We start from the raw sequence: 13,212 nt of genomic DNA, 5'->3' as shown, positions 1-13,212 counted from the left end.
GTGGACAGTTAAGACATTGGATTTTGAAAATGCTGTATGTTTCATGCATTGGGAGTGAAACCTCTTTTTTCATTTTGTTTAGACTGGGAAATAAATGAGGGCAGTGGCTGTTCTTTGGCACGGAGGACAGATGGTACGGCATGGCTTGCACTGAGAGAAAAGCTCTTTCACCTTTTCCGACATACACAGGGTAACCCTGTCCAAATTTCTCACTGGGCATGGTCCCAGGGCTGTGCTAAGCCCAGACTAGCAAGAGCTGGCCAAGGGGGTGAACTGGCATGGGGCAAAGCTTAGCCTGAGAGTCCTGCACCAGCACTCAGGCCTGACCCCTCTGGATGTCTGCAGGAGGACGTGGTGTCTCTGTGTACCCATCCCAGAGCCAGAGAGAGCCTAAACTGGGGCCCATAGCAGTCTTACTAATGCTTTTTAAAGTGATTTTGTATTCTGTTTTTTTCAAACACTTTCTATTTTTTCACATTCAGAGGTGCCAAGCCCCAGGGATGATGACGAACCCTCAGAAATATGTTACAAAATGCATCTACAAGAAAAGAATGACTATTCCTAGGCCTCTTGGGAAAAGATGAAAAGTGATTGTGGTGCATGGTGTGCTTCCAGACCGGGACTAGAAACCAAGACTGTACCATCCCATCGAACTCTAGGTAAGAAATAACACTAAGAAAGGGGAGGAAATAGCAATAGCCATAATACCTCATCTGTAAAAACTACAGTGATTCAGAGAAATGCTGAACACCTACATCACCTTCTCAGTCTTTTTGCTGAGACAGTGTCATGGTTTAACCCCAGCTGGCAATTAAGCACCACGCAGCTGCTCACTCACTCCCCCCCTCCCCAGTGGGATGGGGGAGAGAATCAGGGGAAAAAAAAGTAAAACTTGTGGGTTGAGATAAAGACAGTTTAATAGGACAGAAAAGGAAGGGATAAAATAATAATAATAACAACAGCAACAACAACAATAATAATAACATATACAAAACAAGTGATTCACAATACAATTGCTCACCACCCACTGACTGATGCACAGCCAGTCCCTGAGACGTGGTGCCCCCCTGGCCAGCCCCATCCAGTTTATATACTGGGCATGACATCATATGGTATGTAATACCCCTTTGACTCGTTTGGGTCGGCTGTCCCAGCTGTGCCTCCTCCCAGCTTCTTGTGCACTCCCAGCCTCCGCTGGCAGGGCAGTATGAGAAGCTGAGAAGTCCTTGACTTAGTACAAAAACTGCTTAGCAACAACTAAAACATCAGTGTGTTATCAACATCATTCTCATCCTAAATCCAAAACATGGCACTATACCAGCTACTAAAGATAATTAACTTTATTCCAGCCGAAACCAGGACAGAGAGCCACTGTTAGCTGAGCAACCTGTTGCACTGACTTCATATTCCCACAGTAAGCATTTCAGTTGACATTTTTATTTTTCCAGCAGGTCAACTAATCCCCTGCCTGTGAGTGCTTCATTACAGCTGTGTTCTTCCTCCCCTAAGAGTCTGAAATACCTTGTCTTTGAACTTAATTGAACTTCTGGAAAAGGAACAGTTTAAACCAAAGTCACGGTGTCCTTGTTTTCACTCCACCTTCATGCTCATCCACCAGAAGCTCTTTGAATACTCTTTTATAAGTAGTTGAAAGAACTTCCCTCGATGGTTTTCCTGTGCGAAGGTCGCTGTGTCTGAGGATCCCACAGCAAGCTCATGGAAACCAGGCTACAAAGCCCCACTGCCAGGAAAGAGCTGAACAGAAAAGTGACTGAATGTGTAGATGTTACAAAAATAGCCAGGATTGTTGAATCTAACATCAAACCTAACCGGCCTCTGGAGGGGTGAAGAAGAATCTCGTGGTGTTGAGCAAGTGGGCAATATAATGGCAGACGATGTTTGATCCTGATAAGCAGAAAGTAATTGAGATTGGAGGAAAAAACCTAATCCTGTCTCTATGTAAACCACAAAAAAGTTTAGAAAATAATAGTTCACTACAAAAAAAATATTTTGGAGGCATTAAAATCCCTGGAAAACAATGTTTCAATACTAAATGGGTGTCAAAAGAGTAGGGAGAGCTTAAGGAATTACTAGGGGAGAAACTGGAGCAGGCTGGAGTCTAACAACACATTACAAACATCCAGGTGTAGTCACCAAGGAAGGAACAGTTACTGACGGTGGTACAAGAACCCTATCCTCATACTCCCATGTAAATGCAGAGCATGCCTACACCGTGAGCATGTGCAGTCCTGCAGAAGGCTGTTCCACAGCCAGAAACATCTCTATCAGTACTTGAACCCTACTACTCAATCTACTCATCTGTGTCATCTCCTTGCTCCTCATGTTCTTGTACCACCATCAGTAACTGTGCCTTGGTGACTACACCTGGATGTTTGCAATATATTGTTAGACTCCAGCCCACCCCAGTCCCTAACTTATCTCTTAGCCAAGCCAGATGTGTCTACCTTTTGCAATCTTCTCTTACTAATTAATTAGTGCCCTAATCCCCTGATTAAACAACAAAGGCTGGCAAGCAAGGAAACCTGTCCTGCTGCACCTTTATTTTGACCGGCTGACAGCAAACTCGCAGTAAACTCACTTGAACCTCTTGGGCAAAGCCATGAGAGCTGATTTTTTAATCTGTTTGTACAACATAGGGTGAGATGCTATGAGAGAGAAAGAGCAAATGCTGCAAAACAAATGGTAAAAGGTAATTTCCAAGGGTTTTTCACTCAATACCTCTGTTAATGTACAGGAGAGATCTGAAAAGTAAAGAAAATCATATTAATCTGTAGACATGGGCTTTCTACTTTGCTTACTTGAACGGGATCACTAATCGCAGGTTTTATATACCAGTTTGTTACAGAATTTGTTTCAGAGCTTCTTAGTTTGTGAACTACATATCCGATGCATTAGCCTCTGCATCACTTTTCCCATAAATAAAACTCAAGCCATATTCAGCTTTTATTTGCTCTTGGCCACCATGCAATTTTGGGGCATGAAATTTGCTTTTCTATTGGTTTATTTGTCTATTTGCACGTTGTAACTAGTGGAGCCTTTAGCTAATGTAAGTGAGGAGGGAAAAAAAAATACTCAAACTAATTTAGAGTGAGGAAATTCACAGGCAATGTTTGAGAAGGGTGGAGCTGAGCTCCTTAGGGTAAATTATAAATGGATGGTATTAACTCTAAGGAAATAAACAAGTTCCAACACCGAATCGCTGCTATCTCCACTGAGGACTTTAAAAAAAGCAACAGTATGATTGGCTACAGCAAACTTGCTGTCTAAGAGCTCTAAATTGTTTCTTCTCTTTCTACAAAAGAGAAGCTACATATAGCCAAGAAGCCTTGAACATCATTCCTGCAATAAAGATCCCAGCATTTTGGAATCTGTTCTTGGCTTTAAGAATAATGAATGTTAGCAATAAAAGTATTTTCTGAAATGTTTCCAAACCTGTGTGGTTCATGCAATAGGTGAAGGTTCAGGTTTCACCTTATGGAGCTTGAACTAATTCTTCTATTCTTAAAATAAACTCGGATGAAACGTGAAAAAAATTAATTACTTCTGCTCATTTGAGCTTTCTTGGGCTGGATGTGGAACAGACTCATATGGGGACTGGAAGTCCAAACGCCTGTTCACAGAGCAACTCGTTATCATGCTGTCTTTCTGTACTGATTGGAGAAATTGTCTAAAATCCTGATTTTGTCCAATTTAAATTCACTAGAGCAACACTGGGATTTGGCTCTGGTCCTTGGACCAGTTTGCACACTGCACTGGGATGAGGTTTCCTGCAGGTGTGTCGGGCAGACAGACCCCCTCTGCGGTGACCAGCCCCAGAGAACCAGGGGCGAGTCAGCCGGCGGGGGGAACAACATCAGAGCAAGGTTCACCTTCAAAACTGAGGAATTCTTCTTACTTTGCCCTTCTCTTTTTTTATTATTAGATTAGAAGATTAGATTAGAAGACTGATCTCTGTCGATGTGTGGTCCCAGACAATTAAGAGACCCAAGCTTGAGGGTAGGCTGTAACAGCAACTAGTACAGGTAGCCTAAAAACTAGCAAGTTATTTGTTATTTGCCTTTTTTTTTTTTTTGCATATGTTGTCAGTTTATTTGAAATAATGGATAACAAATAACTTCCCCCTCCAGAACCTGGTTTTGTTCACTTCTAATGTGTGGCACAAAACTTCTAGTTTCTTTCCAGGTGCTGGAAAATTGGAAGGTTGAAGAATAAAGTGTGGTTAAAGGCTGCTTTATTGCTGCCTGTTGTGGTTTCTCAGATTATTTTCTCAAAGTGTTACTTTCGCAGGAATAGATCACTGGTGCATTTGTGAAGTAAATACATGCAGTTATGAATAGGTGTTACATGTATCGATTTATGTTAACACTATGTATATAGAGATCCCCTATAAGATATAGTTTGTGTTGCATGGATGCCTAAATTTGAGGAGAGTTTTTCTTCTCATGCATAACGTCCCCCCAAACAAGAGTTCAGAAGATAAAACGACTGGTTGGTGGGGTGGGGGACACACTGCATATCACCTTTTCGCAATACACTTCACAAATCCCATGACAAAAAGCTTTTCACCACTCTTATTCTTAGATAAAATTGAACTATTTGTAACACGGCATTACTGAATGTAAGTTTTTAAGTCTTTCCTCAAAAGAAAACTGGTGGGCAAAGATGAGAAGCTCCATCTCCTTCCAGAGAACCACCTTGTCCACAGGGATGGATGTTACACTCAATCACTTCATCCCCAACCTTAAAAATGTTATCAGATCTAGATGCAGGCAACCTCAGCTCTGTGTTCCTCTTCCTCTGGGCTACAGATCTCCCAGCAGAGTTTCAATTAAGGAATGATTGTTGGTCTCTTCCCTGGTCTTGTAAACTTCAGGTTTTAAGAAAATCCCTTAAAGTTTAATTTTTTTTTTATTTTTTTTTTGGAGCTGGGTAACAATGCTATCCTCTTTTTTTTTTTTCTTTTTTTTTTTTTTTTTTAGCTTTTCAGTTTTGTCTTAAATTAACTTTGGAAAGAAACTTGAAATGCTTCACTCCCAGACAAGTCGAAACAGAGCATTTTTTGAACTGTGAGATGAATATGTCATCGATCGGTACCAAGGAAACAAAGGGTCAGGCAAAACCTCGCCCACTTGCATATTTTTATGGACGTCACCCATCACGGTGATGTCAGTGTGACTTCTTCTATAGAAAAGGGCAGCTTATACCAGAAAATCTGCAGAATCAGACACAAAGAGGGTACCTGATTTTCTTGGAAGGATCAGCCTTCATTGCAAACTTGCCAGTTAAAACGCGAGACATGTAATTCTGGTTTTCTTCCCCACCTTGATTTGCCTTTACCAACCATTTGGTTTCACCACTGCCTTCTCCAACTCTTGTGGACCCACAGAAGCAGCAGCAGAAATGGATCTCGCCAGCCCCGACCTCTGACCAAGCAGCGACCCCCATTTCTGTGCAGAGTGATATGGCAACAGGCGTGAGACATCGTGCCATGCCTGCGTCTGAAAAGTGATCTGGGTTGCCAGTGTGTTAAGTAAGCCACTCCTTTCACTAGGGCAATGAGTTGGCCTTCAATACTATGTTCACCATTTTATATCTGAAATCTATTTTTAAGGTAAAATTATATATAAGTGGTGTAACACATGAAAGGAACAATAGGGATTATATAATTAATGAGAAATCAGTGAAAGATGTCAGATAAACAAGAAAAAAATTAACTGAAAATAGAGGGCAAGTCATACAAACAGGAATAGGATGTTGGATTTTGTGTAATTATGCACATAATTGGTTTCATATAGACGCCTTTACAATACCTTCCCTTTCCCGACTCACAGATGTTGCCTCTTGTTGCAATAAAAGGGAAAGAAAAAAATTTAAACTGTCTTTTCTTGTGGATCTATTTTATCTAATAAAAACTCTGGGAACATATACTTGGATGTCACTTTTAAAAAGCCATAGAAAAGGATTATTTTGTAACAAAGCTTCTTTTTTCAAAACGTCAGCATTAAGCATCGCAGCAAGAAAATGTAGAGAGTAGTAAGAAAAGTACGGACTTAAACTTAAAAGTTTAAGTTTTAAGCATCTGCTTTTTAATGCAGATCCCAAGTTAATATTGATAGGATTTAAACCAGCTACAGGGCGAGTTGCTTGATTTCTGGAGTATAAAACAGATCGCTGCATCCACTCAAAACTTTAGATAAAGGGGAGGTTATATTTATCTTTTTTAACCTATTTTTTCCTCTTCCTTTTCATGAACTATCATTTTCATCAGAAGATCTGAAAAGCCAACTAAGCTTCTAAAATCCATTTAAAAAAAATGTATCTAATTTAGTAAAGCTGAATCAGTTAAACATCTTCCAAAACTGCAATTTATAAAGCTTTTTTTCCCCCTGACAGACATACTGGCAATAATCCAGGTGGTTGGTTTTTTTCTTTTTCCCTTGCAATAATGCAGTTCCGGAGATGAAAGCAGTTGAAAGAATCTGGTTTTTTCACAGTCTTCTTGTAAGTGCTGAAGAGCCTGAACTGACAGTAACAGATTGCTCTGAAAGTTGCCTTCCGGCTCCTACGAGGCACAGCGTTTTGCAAAACCCCAGTCGGCAACCTTTGGTGGCTTATTGCTCGCCACCCCCCGGTCTTCTTCGTCCGTAAAGCTCGATCTGTGTAGATGAGCATCGGTGTTTGCCACCGAGGGCACGACGAGCCCCGAAGGCAGGTACCCCAGATCTTCCTTCCCGGGCCCGCCGCTCCCGTGTCCCTCGCACACGCCGGCGGTGGGGCCCGCGTCCTTCTCGCCGTTCCCACAAGGGGACACTGCAGCCGCAGGGATGAACGCGCAGCCTGGGCGCACCGCTTCCACGCACAGGCTAGGGAGAAAAAAAAAAAAGAAAGAAAGAAAGAAAGTAAAGCGATATAAAGTGTTTAGCATAAATCCACAGAACTGACATTATAACCACCCGTGCAACATTGCCACGCGGGGTTTGGCTTTGCTTTTCCCCACCAACTACCTAAGTTTGCGTCTCGTGTGTAACTATTGGCAAGTGCCCCACGGAAATCCTTAAGGCTCCGGAACCTACCCGCTGTTCTGCGCAGTTGGGCGCAAAGCGGGACCATGTCGGCAGAGCCTCCGCCGGGGTTCGCGGCAGTTCCTACGTCAGGCAGGTGACGCTGATTTCGCCCTGAAAAGTACTTTTACTCCCCCCCCGCGCGCCCCTTCCCCAGGGAGAATAAAAATCAACAAATAAAGATTCCCCGTAAGTTTCTCCCGGACGACCGCTCCGAGACGACAGGTGCTACTACGCGGGGAAGCGGCTGCCGGCCGCCGCGCCGCGCCTTCCCGCGGCCCCCCCCGCCCCCCGGAGCGCCAGTTCTGGCGGGGGTAGCGGGGCTGCGGCAGCGGTACCCGTCCCGCCAGCCGCCCGCGCGGCCTCCAACCCGGCGCACCCCCCCCAGCCGGGGCGGGCGGCTCTCCCGGCTGCCGGGGCGCGGGGCCGGGGCCGGCCGCCGAGAGGCGCCGGGCGGCGGGGCGGGAGCCCCGCGGGGCCGGGGCCGGGACTGGACACCCCCCGCCGCCGCCGCCGCCGCCCGGGAGGGGCCGGGCGGGGCCGGCAGGAAACCCCGCCCCGGGCAGCGCCCGCCGCGCTCCGCGCAGCCTGCGCCGCTCAGCGCCGCCGCGGAACCGAGCGGAGCGGGGCGGCAGGGACGGGACGGGGCGGCTCCGCCGGGTCGCGCAGCCACGCGGGACCGCGCCGCCCGTGGGCCGGCCCCGCCGCCCGGGGGGAGACTTCGGTATTTGATTTGCTTTTTTTGCTTTTTTTCTTTTCTTTTTTTTTTTTTTTTTTTTTTTTTTTTTTGGCGGAGGAGACGAGCAGCAGGTTTATGCTAATCACCCTCTCGGGAGCGGCGGTGGGAGGAGGAGGAGGAGGAGGAGGAGAGGAGCCATTTTGAACTCACTTCAAAGTTTAAGGTGGAAAAGTTGGAGCTCTCCAGCCCGCTGCCCGGGAACGGGGCCGGGGCGCGGGGCTCTGGGCCGGCGGCGCCCGGGCGGCGGCGGCGGCGGCGGCGGGGCGGGGGGGGAGGGCCGAGCCGGCGGCTTGATGGATGAGGGCGGGCGGGCAGCCCGGCGGGTGGATGGATTGTGCGGCAGCCCTCTGCCCGGCATCGCTGCCCGCTGAGCTCCGGAGATGCTGCGGCTGTCCGCCGCCGCCTGCGTGTCCTGGGCCGCGCTGCTCTGCGCCCTGGCGCCGGCGGGCGGCGGGGAGCTGCGGCCGCCCCGCGCTGCCCCGCTCCTCCACCTGCCCCCGGGGGCCGCGGGGCGCCGCGCCGCCGCCGCCGCCGCCGCCGCCGCCGCAGCCGAGCCGCCGGCGCTGCCGCCCGCGGGGCGCCTGAGGGCGGCGGGGGCCGCGCTGCGCCGCGCTCCGCCCGCCGAGCCCCGCGGGCCCCGCGGCGGCGGGCCCTGCCCGCGGCGCGCCCGGCAGCGGGCGGCCGCCGAGCCCCGCGGAGCCGCCGCCGCCGCCGCCGCCTGCGCCCCGCCGCCGGCGGCGGGGGAGGAGGGCGGCGGGCGGCGAGGCGCGCGGCGGGCGCGGAGCCTCAACAGCCCCCCGCAGTTCCAGCTGCCCAGCTACCAGGTCTCCATCCCCGAGAACGAGCCGGCCGGCACGGCGGTCATCGTGCTGCGGGCCCAGGACCCCGACGAGGGGGAAGCCGGCCGGCTGGCGTACTCCATGGAGGCGCTCTTCGACGAGCGCTCCAACGACTACTTCTCCATCGACGCCGAGACGGGCAGCGTGGTCACCGCCCGCAGCCTGGACCGGGAGACGAAGGACACCCACGTGCTGAAGGTGACCGCCTCCGACCACGGGTCCCCGCGCCGCCGCTCGGCCACCACCTACCTGACGGTGACGGTGAGCGACACCAACGACCACGAGCCGGTGTTCGAGCAGCCCGAGTACCGGGAGAGCATCCGGGAGAACCTGGAGGTGGGTTACGAGGTGCTGACCATCCGCGCCACCGACGGCGACGCCCCGGCCAACGCCAACATGCTTTACCGCCTGCTGGAGCCGGGCGCCGGTGACGGGGTCTTTGAGATTGACCCGCGCTCCGGGGTTGTGAGGACCCGAGCCCCGGTGGACCGTGAGGAGGTCTCCGAGTACCACCTGGTGGTGGAAGCCAATGACCAGGGCAAGGACCCAGGACCACGCAGCGCCACGGCTATGGTGCACATCACTGTAGAGGACGAGAACGACAACTACCCTCAGTTCAGTGAGAAGCGCTACCTGGTCCAGGTGCCAGAGGATGCCCCGGTGAACAGCCAGATACTGCAGGTGCAGGCCACGGATCGGGACCGGGGCAGCAATGCCCAGGTGCACTACAGCATCGTGAGCGGCAACCTGAAAGGCCAGTTCTACATCCACTCTTTCTCCGGTGCCATCGACCTGATCAACCCCCTGGATTATGAGACTATTCGGGAGTACACGCTCCGGATCAAAGCCCAGGATGGGGGCAGGCCTCCCTTGATCAACTCCAGCGGCATGGTGTCAGTGCAGGTCGTGGACGTGAATGACAATGCCCCCATCTTCGTGAGCACTCCCTTCCAGGCCACTGTGCTGGAGAATGTTCCTCTGGGCTACTCGGTGCTGCACGTCCAGGCTGTGGATGCTGACTCCGGGGAGAACGCCCGCCTGGAGTACAAACTCATAGAGTTGGCACCGTCCACCGGAGGTGCCCCTGTAGCGGGTGACTCTGGGTTCCCTTTTCAGATCAACAACAGCACAGGGTGGATCACGGTGGCTGCAGAGCTGGACCGAGAGACTGTGGAGAACTATCACTTTGGGGTGGAGGCCAGGGACCACGGTGTGCCGGTCATGACCTCCTCAGCCAGCGTGTCCATCACTGTCCTGGACGTCAACGACAACAACCCCACCTTCACGGAGAAGGTGTATCACCTCAGACTGAACGAGGACGCGGCTGTGGGCAGCAGTGTCCTGACCCTGACAGCAGTGGACAGGGACGTTAACAGCGTTGTGACTTACCAGATCACCAGTGGCAACACCAGGAACCGTTTTGCCATCACCAGTCAGAGCGGAGGGGGGCTGATCACGCTGGCCTTGCCCCTGGATTACAAGCAGGAAAGGCAGTATGTGCTCACAGTCACTGCCTCTGATGGCACACGCTTTGACACCGTCCAGGTCTTCATCAATGTCACGGATGCCAACACGCACCGCCCGGTCTTCCAGAGCTCCCACTACACGGTGAGCGTCAGCGAGGACAAGCCCATCGGCACCTCTATTGTCGCCATCAGCGCCACCGATGAAGACACGGGGGAGAATGCGAGAATCACATACATCCTGGACGATAACATCCCCCAGTTCCGCATCGACCCCGACACAGGCACCATCACCACCCTGATGGAGCTGGACTACGAGGACCAGGCCTCGTACACATTGGCTATTACAGCCCACGACAATGGCATCCCCCAGAAATCGGACACGACCTACGTCGAGATCCTCATCCTGGATGCCAATGACAACGCACCCCGCTTCCTGCGTGACCGCTACCAGGGCTCAGTTTTCGAGGATGTGCCGCTCTCCACCAGCGTCCTGCAGCTGTCTGCCACTGACCGTGACTCAGGACTCAATGGCCGTCTCCTCTACACGTTCCAAGGTGGCGACGATGGAGATGGAGACTTCTACATCGAACCTACTTCTGGAGTGATACGCACGCTGCGCAAGCTGGACCGCGAGAACGTGGCTGTCTACAGCCTGCGGGCCTTTGCTGTGGACAGGGGCAGCCCGCCGCTGAAAGCCTCTGTGGATATCCAGGTGACTGTGCTGGACATCAATGACAACCCCCCTGTCTTTGAGAAGGATGAATTTGACATCTTTGTGGAGGAGAACAGCCCTGTGGGCTCTATTGTGGCACGGATCAGTGCAGCTGACCCCGATGAGGGGACCAACGCACAGATCATGTACCAGATCGTAGAGGGGAACATCCCCGAGGTCTTCCAACTAGACTTGCTCAACGGAGACCTCACGGCCCTAATGGACCTGGATTATGAGAGCCGGACAGAGTACGTGATAGTGGTGCAGGCCACTTCAGCCCCTCTTGTGAGCCGGGCAACAGTGCACATCCGCCTCCTGGACCAGAATGATAACCCGCCTGTGCTGCAGGATTTCCAGATCCTCTTCAATAACTACGTGACCAACAAGTCCAACAGCTTCCCCTCCGGCGTGATTGGCAAGATTCCAGCTCATGATCCCGATGTGTCTGACAGCCTGGCCTACACCTTTGTGCAAGGCAATGAATTAAACTTGCTCCTTTTGGACTCTGCCACTGGGGAACTCAAACTCAGTCGCGATCTGGACAACAACAGACCCCTGGAAGCCCTTATGAAAGTGTCGGTCTCAGGTAAGCAAGCGTTCAAGGTTCATAAAGTGTGTAATTCTGCTTGTCAGACCAATACAGGGGCATGGGCAGAAATAACCCACTTGCAGCTCAGTACGCAGCTTTCAGTTTCCTGAAGCAGCAATTTATCTGTGAAATTTTTGGAGAGGAACCACAAAAATGTATCAAGCCCACGTGCTGTGGATTGAAATGGTGCGTTGAAGTTGTTTAGTAAATGTGGATCACAAGGGTAAATAAATACATGTGTATGGAATGGTATATACTCCCTCAGTTGAGGTGGTACCTTAGTTGAAGCTTTTCTGATGTGGTTGCATAAAAGTAATAAATGATGTAACTTGCAGAGATGTAGGGAATGCACGTGCATCTGTAATGCCGTCTCCCCTCCCTCTTTTTTTTTTTTTTCCTTCCTCTTAAAAAAAAAAGAGAGAGCGAGAGCTGAGATTTGGTATCTCTGCTTTTTTAGCAACAAAACATGTTTATTCCCTTCTGGCTGGTAGATCCTTAGACCTCAGACCAGTTCTCTGCTGGTGTGGCCCAGGTGGATGTGACGCTGGCAGAGCTGCATTGGTTTGCGTTGCTGGCGTGTGCTCCTGCGGGAAATGGCAACTCTGAAAGCCATGAGTTATGGCTGTGTAATAGCTGTGTAACGCAGCTAATTGTGCTGGAGTCGCTTTAGTAGTGCTAGGGGCAGATACTGGCCAAATGCAGCCCCAAAATCAGCGCTGTTGCAGAGAGGGAAAGGAGGAGAGAGGGAGGGGTACTGTGCCATTAACTTCCTTGGAGATTTTGTGTCTCTGTGTGCGTCAAGACTGTTCAATATCGTCCAATATATACTTTTCTATGAGCACATACATACTCTGAGGATATTATTCTTTTTCTGCTTGGTTGCTTGTTTATCATGGAATTACTTTTTATGCCTCTAATTGTGGCATCAATCATGCAATGAGTAATTTCCTCTGCAGGTGCCACTCTATAAAGTTTACTGTGGACCTGATCCCATACTTTTGTTGACTTTCAGAGGTTTAACCAGATGCATTCCTTGCCGCTGCTCTCTGCATCCTAAAACTAATACTTGCATTCTTTTTGCAAAAAAAACCAGCTGAAAGTACTAGGTGCCTAAAATGACACTTTGGGAGAAACTTCTTTTCGGATGTTTGTATCAAAAAAAAAAAGAAAAAAATAATAATCAAACTGTGGTATAATCCTGGCAGCCTGTTTTACTGTAAGTAGTCACGGCGTGCAGCAGGGCCTCGGGGGAGCGAGCTGTGCTCTCCCTTGTGTTTGCAGGCTTGAGGTCCTTTTTGCTTCAGGAAAATGAAAGTGTTATTAACTGAGCTGACTGAATTTACTGTGGTGTATCACCTGACAAGCCTTTCCTGGTTCTTCCAAAATGCTGGGGGGCAGTTAATGTGGTAAAGGTAGCTCATAAATGCCGTTTCCATGTCCTGCGAGGACTTGCAGAAAAAACAGACAGTTGGCTTGTGACCTTAAAGAAAAACATTTGGATTAAGGTGCAGGTGATTGCATGGTCACTGTCTGAACCAGTAGCTCTTTATCTGGTAGCAGAAGATAAGAACTCATCTTGAAGCAGGAAGGTTGGAAAAGTTGTTTGGTTAGACTAGAGCAAGAGTGTGTTCAGAACAGAAAAATAGGTGACAAACTATTCCTTTCTCAGTCTAATGATTTATGCAGTTTAAATGGATGAAATCTCAGGTAAGAGTGAAGACCTCTGTTTTCTTAAGTAACAAGAGCTTGATCATTCCAGCATCATTTTCATGTTTGGTGAAGGTG

At 49.8% G+C, this 13,212-nt stretch overlaps 1 protein-coding gene across 1 annotated transcript in view; it reads left to right on the top strand.

Annotated features, from left to right (window-relative positions):
• The first annotated feature begins 8,161 nt into the window (after window positions 1–8,161).
• The window catches only part of CELSR1 (cadherin EGF LAG seven-pass G-type receptor 1), a 177,953-nt gene continuing 172,902 nt past the window's right edge, over window positions 8,162–13,212 (top strand). The window contains exon 1 of the mRNA XM_049813922.1: window positions 8,162–11,424. Coding sequence (XP_049669879.1) covers window positions 8,202–11,424 — 3,223 coding nt within the window. The 5' untranslated portion in view covers window positions 8,162–8,201. The remainder of the gene's footprint in view (window positions 11,425–13,212) is intronic.

The sequence above is a fragment of the Accipiter gentilis genome, chromosome 11 (genome assembly GCF_929443795.1).
Source record: "Accipiter gentilis chromosome 11, bAccGen1.1, whole genome shotgun sequence".
NCBI classification, from domain to species: domain Eukaryota; kingdom Metazoa; phylum Chordata; class Aves; order Accipitriformes; family Accipitridae; genus Astur; species Astur gentilis.
Note: the sequence above shows the minus strand (reverse complement) of the source record. Positions and strands in the feature narration are given on the sequence as shown.